The sequence below is a fragment of the Fundulus heteroclitus genome, unplaced genomic scaffold, assembly GCF_011125445.2.
Source record: "Fundulus heteroclitus isolate FHET01 unplaced genomic scaffold, MU-UCD_Fhet_4.1 scaffold_189, whole genome shotgun sequence".
Taxonomy (NCBI): Eukaryota; Metazoa; Chordata; class Actinopteri; order Cyprinodontiformes; family Fundulidae; genus Fundulus; species Fundulus heteroclitus.
This window is the reverse complement of record NW_023396601.1, coordinates 146,507-167,254: the sequence shown is the minus strand read 5'-3', so window position 1 is coordinate 167,254 and position 20,748 is coordinate 146,507. Positions and strand designations below refer to the sequence as shown.

The window sequence follows — 20,748 nt, the reverse complement described above, 5'->3', positions numbered from 1 at the left end:
TTTATTATAACTATATCTATTAATATATGAGCTGTTTAGTAAAGAGCGATGATTTCAGCCTCTAGACGTCAAAAAGTTGATGCAAACCCCCCAAAAACTATTTTTTAACTCAGGAGGGCTGCATGCTACACTTTTTAGATCTCTATTTGTAAAATAAATTGAGAACCGTGCAATTTTTCTTCCGCTTCAAAGTCATGCACCACCTCGTGTCGAGAAAGTTGAAAGGTTCAAAGGGCACGGCACTTTTTGCAAGGCACTGCACAAAATTAAATTCTGTCAAATATTTCTCACTTATGCACCCTCTCCTCGTGTGTAACTGGTAATCACTGCCAGTGGTCAGAGGGATCATTCATTATATTTTTTCCCCCCCTCTGGCTGTCAGCAATGTGATTAAATGTCTGTGATATGGTCAGACCCTTGCCTCAGCAGACCGACGCTCGCCGCTCCTCCGCTCACTGGATTAATGATGTGATCTCTTTGACCGATTAACTCTGTGTGCAATACAGGCAAATTGGACAGCTTGTTCCCAGATGACAGCTATATAGATATGGGGGAGATTGACGTGGGACGCAAGGTCGCCCAGCAGATTCCTTCCGGTATCTTCTGGAGATCCCAGGTCTTCATCGATCATCCCATGTACCTAAAGTTTAATGTGTCACTCAGCAAAGATGCCTTAGTGGGGATATATGGAAGAAGAGGCCTTCCTCCGTCACACACACAGGTGGGACATATTTACGTATTCCTGAAGTGTTAAATCTCTTGTGCACTTTGTAGTGTGTTGTGTTTTTTTAGTTTGTCAAATGGGTTTACTAGGCATTTTGCAGGTCTGGATAGGTGTAGCAGACAGTCTTTCTGCACTTTAACCATTATTCCAATGGTGCACCAATATTTAAAAGGACCATCAAACAACAAAAAAAACAAAAAAACTTGTACACAATGCCCCTCTTTTTACTTTTTTCCCCTATTGTAGTTGCTTTACTGTTAATCTGCCTGTTTTTATACCAAGCGAGCGTTGAGAACTGAAGTCAGATTACTTGTTTGTACCCACAAACGTGGCGAATAAAGTTGATTCTCAATAAGTTTTCCAATTAGCACTCAAGTGACAGGCATTGTGAAACAGGAGTGGAACCTATTTTTAAGTTTCGTATGTTGTGTCAATAAAACAACTGAATGTAGAAAATAAAATGATCTGTTGGCACAGCTGTTCTATAAACACCTTTTGACAACATGTGTTCTTTTTTCCAGTGCCCAGAAACACTTGTGGATTTCATATCGGTCCCTTCTGCCTTTTTTTTTTTTTTTTTTTTTTTTTTTTTTTTTACAAAAAATCAAAATCTTTCTATCTTTAAAAAGTTTTTAAAACATGGTTACTACCTTAGTCCACTTTTATTTAATTTAGCTATCAAACCTCAGGCAATCATTTTCATTTTTGTGAGCACAGTCAGGGTTTTGAAGTGGTGCCGTTGTTTCCATTTCTGCTTCTACCTTACTTTTTTCATAAAAAAAAAAAAAAAAAATCCTTACAGTGGATATTACATGACCATTTTGGTTACTTAACAGGTACTGAATGTAATTTTCACTGTTTTATTAAACTAAAATTGGACGTATTTAAGCAGCTCTCGAAAGAGTATGTTTTGCTCTTCTGGCAATACATGGCATCTTTATTTCCTTAGTAAAGTCAAACTCTTCAATGGTTTTGATGTTCAGTACAGCCAACACCCAAACACACATTGAGGAGTTAAAAATCAACCATTTCATATTTGTTTTGGGCAAGTCTTCTTATATCAAGGTTTATAAACATGGATTGTTTTTAATAACTGCTTTTTATTTTTACAAAGAACATACAAGTATTAGAGATTATATATTGTAATTTAAGCAATCCAGGTTACCGTTATGATAGTCTAGTCCAAATTATCATATCTAAATGTTATATTTTCAAATGGAGTTGTTTTAAGTTTGTCCAGAAGCCAAAAAACAAACAAACAGTGAAATAGCCTTTTTACTACACTGCTTAATCAGAAACAAGTTTTAGCATCCCATTGTTTGATGAGTTATTGAACACAGAGGCATTAAAACCCAACAGGGTAAATGTTTTGCACTCATATTAACAAAATGTTCTACACACTGCTGGAAAAGTGTCAAATTGTGAAATGTATATTTGCAGGGACCCTACAATGCTATTGAAGCACAGCTTAAAAAGTCCTGTCTGCTTTGAGACGGCATATTTAAGTATTTCCTGTGTCATTTCTGTTTTTTTTTTTCTTTTTTTATACCGTCAGCGGTGAATTATAAATGGCATGTTGTGAAACAATTTACAATCATAGCCGCACGGTGTAAGATTCTTCTTCGTTTCCTATTCTTCCTCATCCACAGAAAACAAATTGGAATATTGTTGTTAAAAAAAGGACTAACCACGTTGGAGCGTGTCATGAATACCAACCGCTTCATAGATTTCTCTATTGTATTATGAATCACCTTCTTTGTTGCAGATGGAATTTATGACAATTTTCTTTCAGGTTCAGCACCATCAATGAATCACACAAAGATCCTGGACTCATGAGCCAAGAGAAGAAGATTTTTCTTTTCACTAATTTCCCATCTACGCGTAGCGCAGAATGAGATGTGTATTATTGTATTAATCATTTCTGACGTCCTGCCTCGCAGACTTTACATTCCTGCTCTGAATGCAACGCGGCTTCAGCACACAGCATGATGTTGTTTTGCGCTAACGTCCAGTGTGACTGTCCCTTTCTGTTGACAAATCAGCCTCGCCTTTTTTTTCCCCTCCGTTTTCGCTTGAGAGGAAATAATCCAGAGTCGAGTATTCGTCCAAAGACTGAACCCACGAGTCCGGATTCCTTTCATTTTGCAGATGAAAACGAAAAGCTGCCTCATTGGTATTCATTGACTCTCCACTGATATGAAGCATATCAGAGCAGATGTTATTTGGTAAACACTAACTTTACATTTAATTTCCCCGGCTTTCGTGTCTCCAGCTTAATAATTTCAAACATGACTTTCCTGCGCGATGTTTGGACTATGAAATTATCACAGCCCATCCGGCTGAGCTGTGTCAGGACTTAACTCGGTCTCCTCTGGAATGATGAGTTATTCATGCACGCCAAACGATGCTCCGCTATAAAGAGGGCTGAAAGCACCGGAGGCTCGTGTGTCACTCCTAATGGCATGTCTGTGGTCCATCCATCAGTTCGTTCTCACTTTCTGTCTGCAGTTTGACTTTGTGGAGCTGTTGGATGGGCGGCGGCTCCTGGCCCAGGATGTTCACAGTCTGGAGGGACCGGCAGCTCTCCAGCGGAGTCTCATACCAATCACCACTCATGACACAGGCTTTATCCGGTACATGGACTCGGGCATCTGGCACCTGGCCGTGTACAACGACGGGAAGGAAACCGAAACTGTTTCTTTCCTCACCACTGCCATAGGTGAGTGCTGCGGGCATGGCCTGCTAATGGAACCTGTAATAGCTATCCCTAATCCCTATAATACCAGCCTGCAGCACTCTGCAGCAAACAGTGCAGAACTGGGGCAAAAGTAAGAGATGCCGGCAGATTTCAGTGGCTGAGAAGAGGGTGGGTTAATCAAGGTGAAAGGGAATATTACAAAATCAGGACATCAGTGCGATCCTGCCATGCCACTGAGAAGGGCGTTGAGAGATCTTAATATCCTCATTAGCCTGAGTGTCTTCCAAGCGAATCAGGGGTCCAGCTTCTGGGAAACATTTGCATACAATTCAAAGTATGATTGTCCCCTCCTGCCAGTCCCCGTTTTTTGATCACGGTTTGCTCCAATTTCCATCTGCTTACCATAAATCAAAGACGGAACGATGTTCCTCTGCTCCGACTCTGGAGCGGCACGCAACTGTGTTTCGCACGCATGTCCTTCTTTGTGGAGGTGACTCCCGTTTTGTACGTTGCTCTTTGTTCTCCTTAAGCGCCTTTGATTAGCGCTGCTGTATCAAGCAAGGTGTGAGGGGGGGGGGGGGGGCCCGAGGTGTCGACTTTCACAGGGATGGCAGCTGGGAGCTGTTCTCACATGCTCTTTAATTAAAAGCTCTCGGGCCACGGTCCATATGTGACAGTGGCTGTGCCAGGCAGCAGATCGATGCGAGGCTGTCCTCGAGTGAAGACGGGCAAGAGATGCACTGCGCTCCTCCCGCTGTGCCGACAACAACTGTAATCCGATGCTTAAAATGTGATACGACACGAAAAAGAAGGAGGGGGGGGGGGAAGGAATCGCACCGTGTTTGCGTTTGCTTAGTTCTTCTTGACTGGATCCGCGCAAAGCCCCCCTGTGGTTTGCATCAGAGAAGACGCAGCTAGATAAAGTATTCAGCGCGTCGGATGAGGTGGAGCAGAGTGAGTTGGAGCAGGAATCCTGCCTCCGTCCGTTTGTACAGCAGCCGATTCTGCTCGCGGGGAATCGGAGGGAGGCAGAGGGGCCCTTCTAAAATGGGTCACCGGTTAAGTGCCCTTCAGCAGAAATTGAATCCACTGCCTGCCTGAATCGTATTGAGCTTTGGAGGGATGGAGTTGACCTTCAAATAGAACAGCCCAGGTATAGAAATATACGTGTGCAATATCCAGAACAGGCAGCCGGTGAAACACAAGCAGCGTTGTTTAAAAGACACTCATGGTGAAATTATTTTAGTGTCTCTGGCAGCGCCGGGAGGGGAAGAAGTGTCATTTTACAACCTTTTGCTCTTTACATGCATTAAATGGAAGCTTTTCTTGCTGCCATGACAAAACAGACTCTCACCGTCTGACATTAAATCTGACTAAACAGTTCCCGTTTTAGGTCAGTTAGGATTTCTACATTTGTTTCTATTAGCTAAATACCATAATAATGTTTTTTTTTTGGTATAAATATCTATACACTAAGTTTAATATAACAATTTTGGAAAGTCCAAAGGTTGATGTCATGAATTTGTAAGCTTATGGTTAGGTTTATACAATAGGTTCAAGTCAGTTGGAGGCAAAGCTGTGGCTTTATTCTGAGGTAACGCTTTGATCCCTGCATGGCATCATGGGGAAATCCAAAGATATCAGGGAAGACATCAGGAGAGAACTGTGAACCTCCATAAGTGTGGTTACATTTTACAGATGTCTGAAGGTGCCAATTCCGTTCAAACAATTATATGCACGTATAAATGCCAAGTGAACTACAAAATGTGCATCTCAAACCCCAGAACAAAAACAAAAGGCCTTGTAAAGATTGTGGCTGAAACTAGTAAGTGAGCAAGAAATCCTTACTTCAAAATAAACATAAAAAGCCAGAATACAGTTAGCAAATGTGCCCAGGCACATTGACTTCAATTTCTAGAGATGAAACTAAAATTGAAGTGTTTGGCCGTAATGACCAACATTACATTTGGAGGAGAAAGAGGGAAGCTTGCAACCTTAGAAGACCATCCTAACGGTGAAGTAAGGGGGCATCATGTTGTGTGAGTGTTTTTGCTGCAGGAGGAACTGGAGCATTTCGCAAAATAGATATCATCACCAAAAGAACATTATGTGGAGAAAAACTGAAGAATCTCAAGACATCAGCCGGGATGCTGGGGCACAAATGGCTCTTCCAAATGGACAATGACCCTCAGCATACCATCAAATTAGTTACAAAGTGGCTTAAGGACAACAAAGTCGATGTCTTAAAATGGCCATCATCAAGATCGGATCAATGTCCCACAGAAAATTTGTCAGTAGAGACAAAAAGGTGTGTGTAAAAAAAGGTGGCCTACAAATCCGGTTCAGTAACACCAGTTCTTTCAAGAAGAATGGATCAGAATTCCAGCAAACTGTTGTGGCAGAAGATCCAAAGTGAATAAAGCCATACAGTGTGAAGAAAACGCTAAAGAAATTATGTACATTTCTAACATTTGGCATCTAAAATAATTTTGGTAATTCTAACTTGCCTAAACATGTTTGGTCTGATTTATCAGACAAGGAGTTTCACACACTAGGCCTGCAGCTTGTGATTACTTTACCAATTACTTACGAGATTACTCTGACGAGTAATCTGAAAAAGGATTGGTCCATTCTGACAATCTTTCTCACCTAACTACTTAATGTTATTCTATAGATAACAGAAATACGTGAAATAGAAAATGTAAGTAAACACATAATTAAGTTACACAGGAAATTACAATCAAAAATATTTTTCTATTGACGGACCATTTAAACTTGCCTGCTCAAATCAACGATAAATACACTCATTTCAAGAAAATTTTACTTATCTTTAAGTTCCCTGGTTGCAGTGTACATTTTATTGCTTGGAATGCAATAACAGCATGTTTTAGTGACCTATTTGTAGAAAGTTCGGACATCAACATGTCAAAAGCTCAGCCCTTTCTGCTCGACTTAACGTCGATACAGTGCTGGCTGCCTCTGTGCTGTAAATGGTCACAAACTAAAAGTGCTTTTTTAATATCAAAAACCATAACGGCATCCCAATAAAATAGAACCCTTATAGAGTACTCAAGTGCCGAGTTACACTCCATGCGTTTTATTGCAAAAACAACCGATAAATAAAAAAAATATATTACACCATGAATATCAAAAAGACAAACATCAGATTAAAATCCAGGCATAATAAACCCTGCCTTTTTTATTCATGTCAAACCTCACTTTCTTGTTTCCTCCCCCTAACCCATGCGAGTTTTCTCGTTCTGCAGACATCTGTTGTTTACGGAACTGTTCCGTCAATAAAAAGCGTCTTTTCTGGTGCGCTTTCGAAGGTCGAGTTGATAATAAACGGGCAAATTAGTCATGAATTGACACATTGGGGGGTGGGAGGGTGGGGGGGGGGGGTCATCCCATGGGGGTGGAGGGCTGTAGCGGATGTTTCCTGCTTAGGTGTTGCAGCGTCAAGGACGTGCAATGCTAATTCGGTTTTGCAGTCCACACACTGCGCCCTGTTTTCTTTTCTAAGTTCATTTGTCATCCTGAACTTTTGACCCTTTCTTTAGTTTTTCTCCGGGCTTCTTTTTGCCCACCGCCGTCTCCGTCTCCGTCTCCCTCCACAGCTGACAACCGCACTTGGCATCCATGAGTCAGCAGCGTAAGCTATCATTAGGCGGGACACTGTTCGCTGAGTTGTTAAACAGAATAAAACAAAGCCTCAAGGCTGATAATTTGCCTCGAATTTTATCCGTCGAGTTACTCAAATTATTAAAGGAATCGTTTGAACCCGAATATAAACTTCTGGTTTCGGCTGCACACCTTTAGGGATAAATCGTCTCTAATCTGGGTGGCTACTCATTACTTGGCAATGTAAAAGCTCTCCTAGCGGATGTTTTGTGTCATCACTTGCTTGTGCCACATGTGCTTTGGGCCTACACATTTGGAGAAAGCAACGGAGGTAAAACCCAGCAGCACTGTCTGTCATTTCACCCTGACTCACTCCGTCGCCGAGGTTCTTTCTATCTACGGCCAACTATCTTTCAAAGGTGTTGAGCGTCCTCTGAGAGCGTTGCAAGTTGCTGATTAAACCAGCAGCTCCTCAACCCGGCTCTGTCCTCGCCGACTGGAGAAACTCACAATAGTTAGCTCCCCTGATATGAAGGGTAATGAATTTCAATGAAGCTAAGCTTGAATCCGTGATTTATGCGTTGGCCTATGTCGAGTGTGTGGCTAAGAGATATTCATGGCCTCCCTTTCGTTGCTCTCAGAGGACTCACAGCCAGCAGACGTGGGCACGGTGTAATCTGCTAAACTGTGCCAGCTTTCAAAGTAAGAGCACAGTTCAGGTTTGACGGGCTGCACGGCGTCCGTCACGGACACGTGCTTAATAAATGAGCATAATTCGATGCATCCTGATGCAGGCTCTTCTCAGCAGGACTATTTCAGCTGATTGAAGTTGGGATCTCACAGAAGAATACCTCTGCATATATACCACAGTGCCTTGTTTACACACCCTCAGCTCTTTCACACGGTCGCACACAAACTTCAGGGTATTTTATTGGGATTTCATGTTATAGGGATTTTATGTGCTCGGGTCCACTGACCATCATTATCAATCCATAGAAATATGCATTGCTGCATTTTCATCTATAAAGCCATCCTTGAACTGTCACTGTCATTTAAAAAGTCCATCCAAAGACTTCGGTGTCAGGACTTCTTTTCGTTCAGCGCTCCATCAGTACGATCAGGAGGACCTGAAACTGTTCACTTTGAGTCCTCTGGAACAGTTTCAATTTCTTTTAAGACAAAAGGAGAAATCTTCCTTCTGAACATTAACTTTAAACATTCAGCCAGAGCTAAAATGGAACGGTTAAGATCAACAGACACTTGTGTGTTTGAATGACCCGCTCAAAGTCCATACCTAACTGGAATTGAGAATCTGTGGCAGGATTTGAGAATTACTGGTCACTGAACATAAAAGAAAAGCTCTTAGTTTTGGTCTAAACGCGAAATGTCGTGTGTGGTGGAAAAATAATATATTAGATGAACCAGTCGGTCTTTAAAACATAGTGGAGACTTTAACAAGCTGCTGGGAAGCTTTCCTTTAGCAAAGACAGGGGAGAAGCTTAAAGTTGCGAGACGTACTCCAACAGACTTTCTTCGGTCCAAAGTGTTGGAGCGAGGTTGGATGGATACAGATACAAAAACAGACATGAAAATATAAGAAAATTTGAAATGAAATAATTTTTCCTTCTTTTTAACAGATTTTTGCTACTTTGTCTCGATCTAAAGTCCTGTTAAAAGAATTTGACAGATGTGGTTTTAGGGTAAAAAAAATGTGACAAACGTCAAGGTCACTGTGCATGCTGCAAAACTTGCACCCTGGAATCTTGCTTTTGTGATTGTAATTTACAAGTAAGAAATACCGAGGGTGAGCAAACATATGCAGCACATTTACTTTTTGTAGCCATGACCTCCGTGGCCCACAGACATCGCTGGTGTTCTTAGCTTTGTGCACCAAAAAGAAAAGAAAATCTTTCATCTCCTTGTGTACTTATTTTGGTTGGAAGCCATTAAAAGCCCACCAAACCACAGACTGCCTCCACCACATCGGAGGACGGGCTTCCCTTCATCCCTTAACTAACCCAACATGGCATAGGGAAGCCTGCAGCACAATAACCCAACAGCACCCCTCCTCTCTAGCTTCACAGTCTGTCTCTGGTCTGGCTGTATCTCTTTCTCTCCCTCTTTCTTTGTCTTTTTCCCCTCTGTCTTCCATTGCATCCTTAGCGATGATTGACTCTCCGGGGTGCAGGGAAGCTGAATCCGTGGCTCGCGTTTCTTGCTTTTTGTGTAGTACAAGAGATTCTTTGTTCAATAAGTTTTAGCCCTGGAGTTTCTGCTGCCCGAAGGCTGTGGACAAGATTGGATATTTTTTCAGGACCATTTCAGACTTAATTCGCTGTGCATCATGTTTCAGGGCTCGGCTGCTGTCTTTGGAGATCACTGGCCAGTCTTGTTTCTCATAAAAGGAAGTGTCAGGGCTATAGTAAATGTTTTCTGACAATATATTTGAAATAATTTCAAAGACAAATAAAGGACTTTTTGGACTGCTTAGGAAAGAGAACCTTGACTTGGCCTTGTTTATAAGGCTGTGTTTCCATTGTAAGAAATATCAACATCGTGATGCCTTTATCTGTAGTATTCAGGGTTCCTACCCAGTCTATAACTGTCTAAAAAATAATCAAATTGGATTTTGAGTTGTCAAGGTCTGAATAAGTATGGTAAATAGAGAATATAGGAAAGTATTTACATTTGCAGCCTTTATTCTCTTTTTCAATGTCTAAAAATTCCATCCATGCATCCAGTCAGTGATTATACTATAGTTTCAATATAAATAATCTACCTTAAAGCATTTTTTTTGCCATGAATTCACTCTAAAGTTCCATTTTATACAATTTAATTTGCCAATTACCGGTTGCTCAGGGATGAGGAGGACTTTGGATACGGAAAAGCATGAAATGTTGAAATAGAATGTGTAGGAACCCTGAATATAGGCTTTCAAAGAGTAACACAGATTACCACGTACAAAAGTGTTTCGTGAAAAAAAACAAAGGGGGGGGGGGGGGGGCAGTAATAAACTGAATTAGCTGAATTAGAAGGTTTTTTGGTCTTTTTAATGATAAACCACACAAGATGATGGTAAAGTACAGAATTAGTTATAAAACTCCACAAAACAAACAACTTCTAAAACATCAGGTTGACATCAGTTTCATTTAGAAGCAGAACCAGGAGCATATTAAATAGAAAAGAAAAACTGTCTAAACATATTCTTCACACACAAACCCCTACTGTGCAGCGGCATACAGAAATTTATGCAGGGATTTTAGTCCATTTCATAACTACTTTCATTGGTGCTTTGACTTAATCTCAAGTTAACCTTCATTTTAAAAATTAAGGTTTATTTATCAACCGTATTCTTGAGTGCTTGAATGTTACTATTAACTGAGTAGAAAATTATCTGTTTAACATGATTTATTCTGGGTCTGCTTTAAATTACTTGTTTGATTACAGACCAACAACAATTAGACAAAACGCCAAGGAAAAATTCATGAGTCCCTGAGGAATTGTATATGCAAAACTGATTTACAGATTGCATTTAGAGACTACAGCAGATGATGAATTGGCAAAGAAAGAATAAAAAGTGTTCTCTTTGGATTTCTTCATGCTTTTTTTGTAAATACCTTCAATGATGGCAGAAAAAAAACACAAAGCACTGGGATGAATGTGTGCAGGTTCCACAGTTGCTGACCTTGTTTAGCAGTCGGTGCATCGAATTCGGATTCCCAAACGCTCCAAATGTTGGCCCAGTCTACATTTGTGGTAATTTGGAAATTTTGAGAATTGGAGTGATTTGTCATTTCGGTCAGAAGCGTAGGTAATTACAGCTTGTTCGCCCTCCTCATGAATCAGCCCATTTGGGTGCAACGTAAGTAACACTCAAACGTGTTGCATGCAGTGAAATGTAAACGTCGCGGCTGATGGAGCGTGTACTCATCGCTGTCATTAGCAAAGGGAAATAATCAGCAGAAGGAAATGAGTGGCATGAAAATTATATATTTTTTTTTCAAATTACATTACTCAGAAAATCTCTTGATTGCTCACTTGTAGATTCCATTGACGACTGTCCCAGTAACTGCTTTGGAAATGGTGACTGTGTTGCTGGAACGTGCCACTGCTTTTTAGGATTCAAAGGGCCTGACTGCGGGCGAGGTGAGTCACTTCCTCTCCTACTTTGGTTTATTCCCATCATTCAGATATATTTTAGGGCACTATGATAATCTCATTTATGCCTTTTATGCTTTGGGAAAAATACCATTTGTCTTATTGTAGCATTTAATGGTAGCTTACATATCACAAGGCCAAATTATATATTTTTTTGCCCCAGTGTCTACTAAAGAAAGAGAGTTTTCGTACAAACAAACATAAATACATGGTTAAGATTGTCTGTTTTTTTTTTCATGTGCTAACATGTTTGATTCACTGTGTTGTAAAATATTACAGTAACATTCGTTTTGTGGGGGGAAATCCACAAAATTACCAGTATCACACTTATTGGCACTGCTAAACATTACGGTTTTGTAGTTTCATTGTTAAAGTCTGAGCAATAATAGTATCTTCCCTATACTGCTACAATGTTTTATGTATGTTTTTTGGCCTTTGACTACTTCTGCAGCATCGAAATATCAAAATTCTCACCTAGTTCAGCGCATTGCAGCAGTGGCTTCTGCTTTTTATATCTGCTTTACTTTTTAACCCCAATCTTTTTTTGCTTTTGCATTATTCAAAGATTTAATGTTTTCTAAAAGCTTTTCTTGCTCCCCCTTACTTTTAATTAAAAACTCCTTTCAGACCTTTTGCCATTTTTAATAGTTATTGACTAGTGTTGGCATATTACTACAGCTTTTACCTGGTCTTCCCGCTGCCAGGACGTAGCAGAAGAGTTATGGGTCGACCAACCAACTTGACATACTATGCAAGGTCAACAAAAGTTTATGAGAAATAGGTTTTTAATTAACTTATTATGTTTTGAGAATTCATGTGGTTATTTTATTTACATTATAATTGCCTTAAGGTCCTAAATTTAACCTGATAAAACCTGCAGAAACCTTCTGTTGGCATGTTAGTTAATGTTCGCAGTTGAAGTTATTACTTGCACGTCTTCAACAAATTCCATTTCGTTTGTTTTCAGAACTTTTGCTCTTCTGATATTTGAACTGATTTGTACGCCTATAGTTTAACAGTTTCTTTCTGCTTCATTTCAGCTCCTTTAGCAGAGCTAAAGAAGTAAATCAAGAATATTTTTTGCCACCATGTGTTACCATGTTTTTTTTTTTTTTTTTAGATAGACACCGGTTCAGGATCTACACAGATAACGTATAAGATGCACACACAACAAACACAATATGTCCACAGTTTTTCGTTTTTAATATAAATGACATCAGTTGACTGCACTGACCAAGCACACTTCCAGAGAAGGTTAAGCATGCAAAACAGCCTTTAGGGACTGATAAGATTCGTATCCGAGCCCAAAAAGTCTACTATCAGTCCCTTTGGGAACTGTATGAATTACTGTGTGCATGAATTAATCACTAAATGCTCCCTTAATGATGCACTCAGGCCCGCAGTAAATTCTGCGCTGTAATCTTAAGCCGTCATTTACAGAACTGTGCAATCAGACATTCCCTGAGAAATTAGAGTGTGCAAATGGGCTTTAGCAGTAGTGTGATAGCCTTTGCAGATTTTGGAAATACCCTGTTTCTGAGTCTGTTAGTTTTTGATTTAATGTTTCCGAAGCGTTTATCTGATGGAAGTGGGTCAAACAGAGCATTGCCCAGGTAGGTGGGATCAGTGGCAATACATCTGGCCCTTCTCTGGACTTATAAAGCATAAACCTTGTCCAGATCGTGTAGACGGCATCGCCTGGGCTGCCATCACCACCCGTGCCATAGAAATATAATAGAAAATAGAATTTCTCTGAGGTGAAAGGTTATTAAAATACACGGGGTTTTGACAAACAGTTCTGGACAAAGATCTTTTTTTTTTAAGCATGAACAGTGTGGAGGATTGAAACCAAATCAATAATTTGTGATATATTTTCCAAACAACAGAAACCTTTTATCAGTTCGCTCAGACTATTGGTCAGATGAGGCTTTTATTTTACAGCGAGTGCTCCGTTTAAATGGATATCTGTTTTGTTCTTTTCACAGCTGCCTGTCCGGTGCTGTGCAGTGGGAATGGTCAATACCTCAAAGGTCGTTGCATGTGCCACAGCGGCTGGAAGGGTTCCGAATGCGACGTTCCCACCAGCCAGTGCATCGACGTCACGTGCAGCGGCCATGGGACCTGCATTGCGGGAACCTGCATCTGCAACCCCGGCTACAAAGGGGAGAATTGCGAAGAAGGTGCTTGTTTTAAAAGTCACAATAACTCGCCTTTGCCTGATAAAATTCCACACAAGGTGACTGCAGAGCACACCAGCTTATCAACCTATTAAGGCTAGACATTTAAAGAGTTATGTGGGGCAGTTGTGTATCTTGAAGCCTTTAGTAGTTATGGGAACAGACATAGCTCTTCAAAATATACATCTTATGTGACTTTGCCAGGATAAATCATGGGCATGAGACGATACTCGTATCAAAAACAGTGCATTTACTGTCTGAAGTTCAGACATAAAGTCTGATTTTAATCTAGGGGGAACTCCACCGTCGCTAGATAAGGTTTGACTAGATAAGATTGAGGGAGCCATTGTGTTTGTCAACTCTTGAAGGCTCTCATTTCAAGATGAAAAATGGACCCTGGGACTTTGATAAATGGGGTTTGTGACATCCATAGGCCCCCATTCTATTTTAGGTGGAGGGTTAGCCGTAAGGAGTAGAGGGGAATGTGCATGAGGGCCCTTTAACGTTTTTACCTTTCTTCCGTGTGACCTTCAGCGGCAATGATTAATTGCCAGGAGAGAGTTTCTTGTCAGTTAGCCTCTGATCTTTGTGTCTTGTGCCCAAACCATCTGCTAAGAGGCAAGAGATCCCGTTTGTCTAGCTGTAACAGCCTTTATATTCATTTTTTTGTCATGATAAAAGAGACCTGCCATGGAGTGGCCTACTGCTCTCAGAGGCTAGACAGTGCTCCTACTTGGCATCCATTTGCCATCTGTGCACAAATAACTTGTTGTGAGAATGCTGATGTCGGGATCGTGCGCTCCTGCAACTGTCGCTCCCTAAAAAAAAAAAAGAACAAGCAATGTCAGTCATGGAGTGATAGAGAAAACCTGTTTTTGATTACATTGTACACTGCCTTGAAAACATGTTTAGACCATTTAAAATGAGTGTGTTTTGTCATGTTTGACTGGGATTTTAAATGACAGACCAAAATAAAGTAGTGCATTGATTTGAACTGGAAGGAGAATTATGTATGGCTTTAAAGAACTTAAAGAGAAAAACTATTTTTTTTTTTTTTTTTTTTGTAAAACTTTGCCCACATAGTGTCTTGCATGTAGGCCAGATTGTCACGTTTTGGTCCCATGTGGTTTAAGCACCTTCCTCCACATCATTGGTAAATTGCCTACATGGGTTGAAGCAGTGCTCCTGATGACTTTCTTTTTAACTATAGCTTTCTTCTTACCACTGTTGCATGAAAATAGGTTTGTGGGATATACAATTAATAGGCTTTCAGTTGAAAGATTCTGCCACTTGAGCCTCTGCAGCTCTTCTTGAGTTACCACAGGCCTTTTCTGGTTTCTGTGGATGTCTTGGCAGGTTTGCTATTGTGTCAGACCTCTGAATGCAATTAGTTATGTTGGATTTAACCGAGGGTTAGCAGAGTAAAGGAGGCCAATCAGCTATTCATACCACACTTTCCAGATTTTTATTTGTAAAAAAGCTTGCCATATTATTTTCCTTGCCTCTCTGGTGAAAACTATTTTGCATCACTGTATCATAATAAATAAATTTGGCTTTGTAACTTTACAAAATGCTCATCACTTGAGGGATATCAGTTTTTTAGGGACTGAAACAATATAATGGGAACTGATACAATGTACAATAAAACTAAAGCAAAGTAAAGCTACTGAAAGGCACATGTGCACTAGACTTGAAGACAATTTTTATTTTGCTTTAGATGTCTTGCTTACATACTTCTATTTACTGCTTATTTACATCCCGCCAATGTAGGCTTCAGGTTTTCCAGCTTTGAAAAATACATCAACGTGACTTTCATTTTTTTTTTTCCAGCTATGCATTTAATAAGCAAAGCTCCCTTCTTCAGAGGATTTTTTTCCCCCACAAAATAAATGGAGAATGCCAGCAGAAGTGTGGGCTGAACCTGTAGGTTTGTGCCATAACACCCACTGAGCAAACAGCCATTTAATTTGCTTCTATGTAAATCTTTTCTCCAGTTTTTTAGAAAAATGGCGCTTTCTGTTTGTTCCCTCTGTACGCTCATTGTTCATCTGCTAAGCTGGTTGCTGCTGCATTTGAGCCGTAGCCCGCTGCAGTTGTCATTCTGCTCAGGCTCAAATAAAGATGCCAGGATGGTTATAAAAAGAGGGAAACAGCAGGTGACTGGTGTGTCTAACACTCTCCCTTTTGTCAAAACGCTTTTAGTGGACTGCCTAGATCCAACGTGCTCGGGCCGAGGCGTTTGTGTCCAGGGAGAGTGCCACTGCTTTGTCGGATGGGGAGGGCCAGGATGTGAAAGCCCCAGGGCCTCCTGCATGGACCAGTGCTCTGGACATGGAGCTTTTCTGGCAGACACCGGAACCTGCAGCTGTGATCCCAACTGGACCGGCCATGATTGCTCCACAGGTAAGCACTTCCATAATGAGAGGAAACATTGGCAGGATTTCCTTTTTAGGAGCCAACTGAGCTCTGATTCTGCAAGGTAGAAAAACATTCAGTCAGTATCAGGCCATCTTCTGGGTAATTATTGACCATAGCTACTCTATAATGAAAGAAAAGTATTTGTTTTTTAAAAAAACAAGACTAAAATACCAAATGTTATCAGAAATGAGATGTTTTTTTATTTTAATTGAAGCCATACTTGCAAAATTTTGTGGTTCTCATTTCTCTTTTTAACGCACATTCTCTTGCGTCACTTGATATTTTACAGATCATTATAAATATCTACTGGTATCCAAACTTCTACAACACGCTCCACAATTATCGGAACCACTGGTACAAGGGACGCACCAATTAACTTTTAATTCATTCATTGATTTCATCAAAACTTAAAACTCCCATTTTTGGTCTATGAATGCAATGACCACAAAGGATATACTTTGATATTCCTTTTTTGAGTTTCATAAATTAATTTTTCTGTCAGATTTAAAACTAGTGTATCTATGAAAGAACCATTAGCACACTTGTTCTATTTTATGTCCAATCTTCCTTCAAAAAAACTTGAATCAAAATTATTAGAATTGGTAGGTCAGAAAAACTAGAAATAAGTATTGGCCAGGAAACACCTAATGAAAACAAAGATGTGCAAAAAGCCTTCAAATAAAGGTTATATTTTATGGCAATAGGATAATCTTACACTGAAAAATCCAAAGTTGATGTGAGCACATTTATTCTTTGTGGGAAAAGGCCAGCTTAACCCTCTATGGCATGATTTGATTTTATTATAGGATGACCAAAACTATTTCATCCTAGTTTTTGGGAGCTTGAACAGGGAGATCAGATGGTTTGAAAGAGGTTTAAAATGATGGTTTAAAAGGACTGCGCTTCCAGCTCCCCAGTGTTTACAGCTCGGTCCTCCAATGCATTCCGAAGATATTCCATCAGCAGTCTCATCATGATTCAGGTGACCAAGTTTAGGATGTTCTCACCATTTTCCATGGCAACGGCTTTTGTTTACATTGCTGATCTGGATGCGATGCTGTGAGAGATGGACCATACTAAAGAAAAATAGACGAATTGAAGAGATAGGCGATGGACTCTACTGAGAGAAGCTAGACCCTGTTCCCAAGCTTTGCTATCTTGAGAAACTCTTTAGGATCCGTGGGGTTGATTCAAAAGCTCTTTGGCTTTGATTCCACCTTGGGAAACTGAAAAATCTCGACCCATCATTATTTTTGTCCAAAGCGCTAGTCGGAACGAGGGTTACAGGAAATGACATGGCATATTTGCACCATGTTTTTAAGGCTTTTTACACAACAAAATAACAGAAAACAAACACTGCTTCTGTAAACAAACAGAGGTGGTCACATCACTTTTTCAACCCCCATACACTAACATTTTGTATTTGCTGCAAAAAAAATGGTTTTAATTTTCTAGGTTACTTAGGCTTTTTACCAGAGATGGGACCAAGTCACTGTTTTGTAAGTCCCAAGTAAGTCTTTATCCTGAAGTCCCAAGTCAAGTCTCAAGTATGGACAGCCAAGTCCGAGTCAGGTTTCAAGTTAAAACGGGTATTTCTCAAGTCAAGTCTGAAGCTTCAAATTTCAAGTCGTTTTGAGTCTTTAACAATGTCAAAATACATGTTAAATGTAAATAATAGAGCTTGTGTTCTTTTTAAATCAGTATTTATCTCAAAATGTGATGAAACCAGCCCAACTGACCTTACAAAATAATAAAATTAAACTTAGCCTGAAGAATAGTTTTCCTTTGAACTTTATTTTCCAGAATATTCAGTGAACAATGAACAAGCAGAACTTTATATTCAGACCCAAACAAAATTACTCTTGAAAGCTTTTTTTGTCCATAGTTTTTTTTTTCTTTTCCTTTTGTTTTTTAAAAATCTGGTTAATTTGATTAGCTGTGCTGCAGCTCACACACACATATGTACAGAGTAGGAAGATAGAGATGATCTGCATTTTAGTTACTCTCTGAGTGAAATTAATTAATGGTGTGCACGTTTTAAATGATTAATGTCTTAAGCTTTAGATTTTGGCTAAAATATCAAGTCTCTTCAAGCAAACAGGTTTAAGTTCAATTCAAGTCTCGAGTCATTGATGTTGAAGTCCAAGTCAAGTCACAAGTCTCTAAACACTTTTTTAAGTCAAGTCTAAAATCAAGGACTGGAGTCTGACTCGAGTTCCCACCTCTGCTTTTTACATATTCTTACCACGGGAACAACAAAACCTTTAGGGTGCTGTTCATTACAAATAAAAATGAACAGCAGCATCTTTTATCGTTTTAGAAACCTCTGTCAGTCAGGCTTTAATTAACTTCACTGTTGTGTCTAAATGCATTTCCTCTGTCTGATTGCAAGTTTCTTTTAATAAATGCCAGGCTTATTTGTCTGAAGCAAACTTTTCCTTTTTCAAACTCCCATAAATGCCTCAGTGATTCCCATCAATAATCAGTTTGAAGTCTGCAGTTAGTAATCAAATCTGGTTAAATTTTTTCGTGTAATGTCTTTTTTTTCTCATGCCCTTTAGTCCTCAGAGCTTAAATGCATCACAACTGCCAGCTAACATCAACAACATGTTGTGCGATTGACACCTCAATCACTTCCTCTGTAAAATCCCATCACTCTTGCTTCCAGATTTATCTCCCAGCTTGATTCCGATCAACTTTGGTAATTGCGAGGCTCATCAGAGAGGCGAGCGTTGGTGATTTTCTTAATAGGGAATTTCTCACCTAAAGGCATAAATTAGCCTCATCAATTATCGGCTGGAAGTCCAAAGCTAGCAATCACATTTTTGTTGATTCTGTTCTTAATTTACATCTTTTACGGATGGTTTCCTCCTTTGGTTTGTGCGTGGCTAGGTGACAGCTGTGGATGGAGGAAAAGATGCACAGCATAGCAGGGTTACTGTCAGCGGAACGATGCAAGTTAATGCTCCGTCTTGAGATCTCCACTACTGTGCAATATTCACAGCTAAGAATAGTTGGTGTTTTTTTTTTCCTCAGCTCTGGTGGACTGTTCCCACTGTGTTCATTAAGTCCACAGGGGGAGTTTTCTCTCGGTAGTCAAGAAAAGGTGAATGTCAAATACATTTTTAATGTAGAATATTCTATTTTGAAGCTCGGAGAAGAATGAAAAGGACCCGCTCAGACAGCAGCGGGCTTGCTCATATTTAATAAAGAAAAAGTTGGAACTTCGCTCAACTCAGTGATGGATAAAGCTATCAAATGTAGACGTTTAATCAGCAATGATGACATTTGGCCTAACATGTTGGACATTTTTGGGCTGTTGAGGTTGTGACATCTCTTCAGTGTCACATGGTGACACTGAAGAGATGTCAGATGTCTAAAAAACAGAGTCAGGGGGTGATGTTGCCAATTTTTAGGACTGGAAACCGTGTTGTGTTCTAACCGTCAAGCCAACACAGTTTCCAGCCTACCTGGAAAAGCTCGCTCTAACGTGTTGTGTCTCTGCTCTGTCTTCTGTAACCCCCAGTCGGTCGAGGCAGATGACCGTTCACACTGAGCCCCGTTCTGCTGGAGGTTTTTCCTTCCCGCTAATGGGTGTTTTTTCTTTCCACTGTCGCTTCATGCTTGCTCAGTATGAGGGATTGCTGAAAAGCCATGGACAATGCAGACGACTCTCCCTGTGGCTCTACGCTTCCCCAGGAGTGAATGCTGCTTGTCGGGACTTTGAAGCAATCAACTGGTTCCCTTATATAGGAAATTTTTGACCAATCTGTATAATATGATTGATTTTGAGTTTGTATAGTTGCTCGAGATAACATGTTTCATGAATTGGCGCTATATAAATAAAATTGAATTGAAAAGGGAATCTGGATGTAGAATGGAGCTGCAGGTTCCCCATCCTGCCAGTAGAACAGTGAACCAGGTTTGGAACGCCACAGAACTGCTGAGGTGGGGTCATGGGAGTTTGGTTTTCTGGTCTGCATTACTTTTGTGTGACTGAAGGAGGCTTAAAATCGTGTCCCCTAAGGCATTTTGTGGCAGTTACTAGAGGAGTAAGAGATGCCACAAAAGCTTTTACGGGCTATCCAGTCCTTGAAAATCCAAAGCAAGAGGAGCATTTTTACTGTCAGCACAAATATAAGCTCGTTCACAGCAGGTCTGGCCCTTGTCACAGATCAAATTTGTGGTTTTTGTGGTAGGATTTCAAAGTTCGGTCCCAGAGGGGAAGGGCTCTCTTTTTCCCAGCCTTACAACTTGGTTATACCTTTGAATGATATATGATCCAAGAGAATTCTGACTTCATGAACCTTTTATTTAAAGTTTAAATCTTCACTTGAGGGAAAAAAAAAACGGGTTCTGAGGGAATAAAAAGGGTTGATGTGTGCAGAGAACGTCTACCTTTTGTCAACAGTTGGTCCCAGAAGAAGAAACTGTAGAGGGAGAGCATTTGTAATATGTAGCTCTGACCTAAGTTGGACCTAGTCAGTATTTAGTTTAGGTCTTTTTTTAAGTTTATGAAACATTTTGGAACATACTGTATATATTTATTGTGTGTTAAAGCATGCATGGGGACACAGTGGTGGCGCAAGGGTAGAGTATGCAATCCATGTTTTCAGGCCTCAGTCCTCGACGCGGCCGCATTAGGTTCGAGTACTGGCCCGTGGACCTTTGCCACATGTCTTCTCCCCTCTCTCTCAACCCCATTTCCTGTCAGAATACTGTCAAATAAAGGCCACCAGTGCCAAAAAAGTCTTTAAAAAAAGAATGTATAGGCTTTTAAAAATGAACATGCCTACAGGCTATACCATGTCACTTTTCTTGTTTGGCATTCGTCACTATGGGGAGTGTTACAAACATGTGCACGACCAGCTGAAAGGAAAGAAAAGACCACCTCCCGCCCAGCGATTTGTGAAGACAGGAACGGCAGTGACAAACCATATTTCTATATCTTT

The 20,748-nt window shown here is 40.2% G+C and overlaps 1 protein-coding gene across 1 annotated transcript in view; it reads left to right on the top strand.

Annotated features, from left to right (window-relative positions):
- Positions 1–20,748, top strand: part of tenm4 (teneurin transmembrane protein 4) — a 281,927-nt gene that overhangs the window by 136,629 nt on the left and 124,550 nt on the right. Inside the window, exons 10-14 of the mRNA XM_036129592.1 lie at positions 507–721; positions 3,233–3,443; positions 11,088–11,189; positions 13,187–13,381; positions 15,581–15,781. Coding sequence (XP_035985485.1) covers positions 507–721; positions 3,233–3,443; positions 11,088–11,189; positions 13,187–13,381; positions 15,581–15,781 — 924 coding nt within the window. The remainder of the gene's footprint in view (positions 1–506; positions 722–3,232; positions 3,444–11,087; positions 11,190–13,186; positions 13,382–15,580; positions 15,782–20,748) is intronic.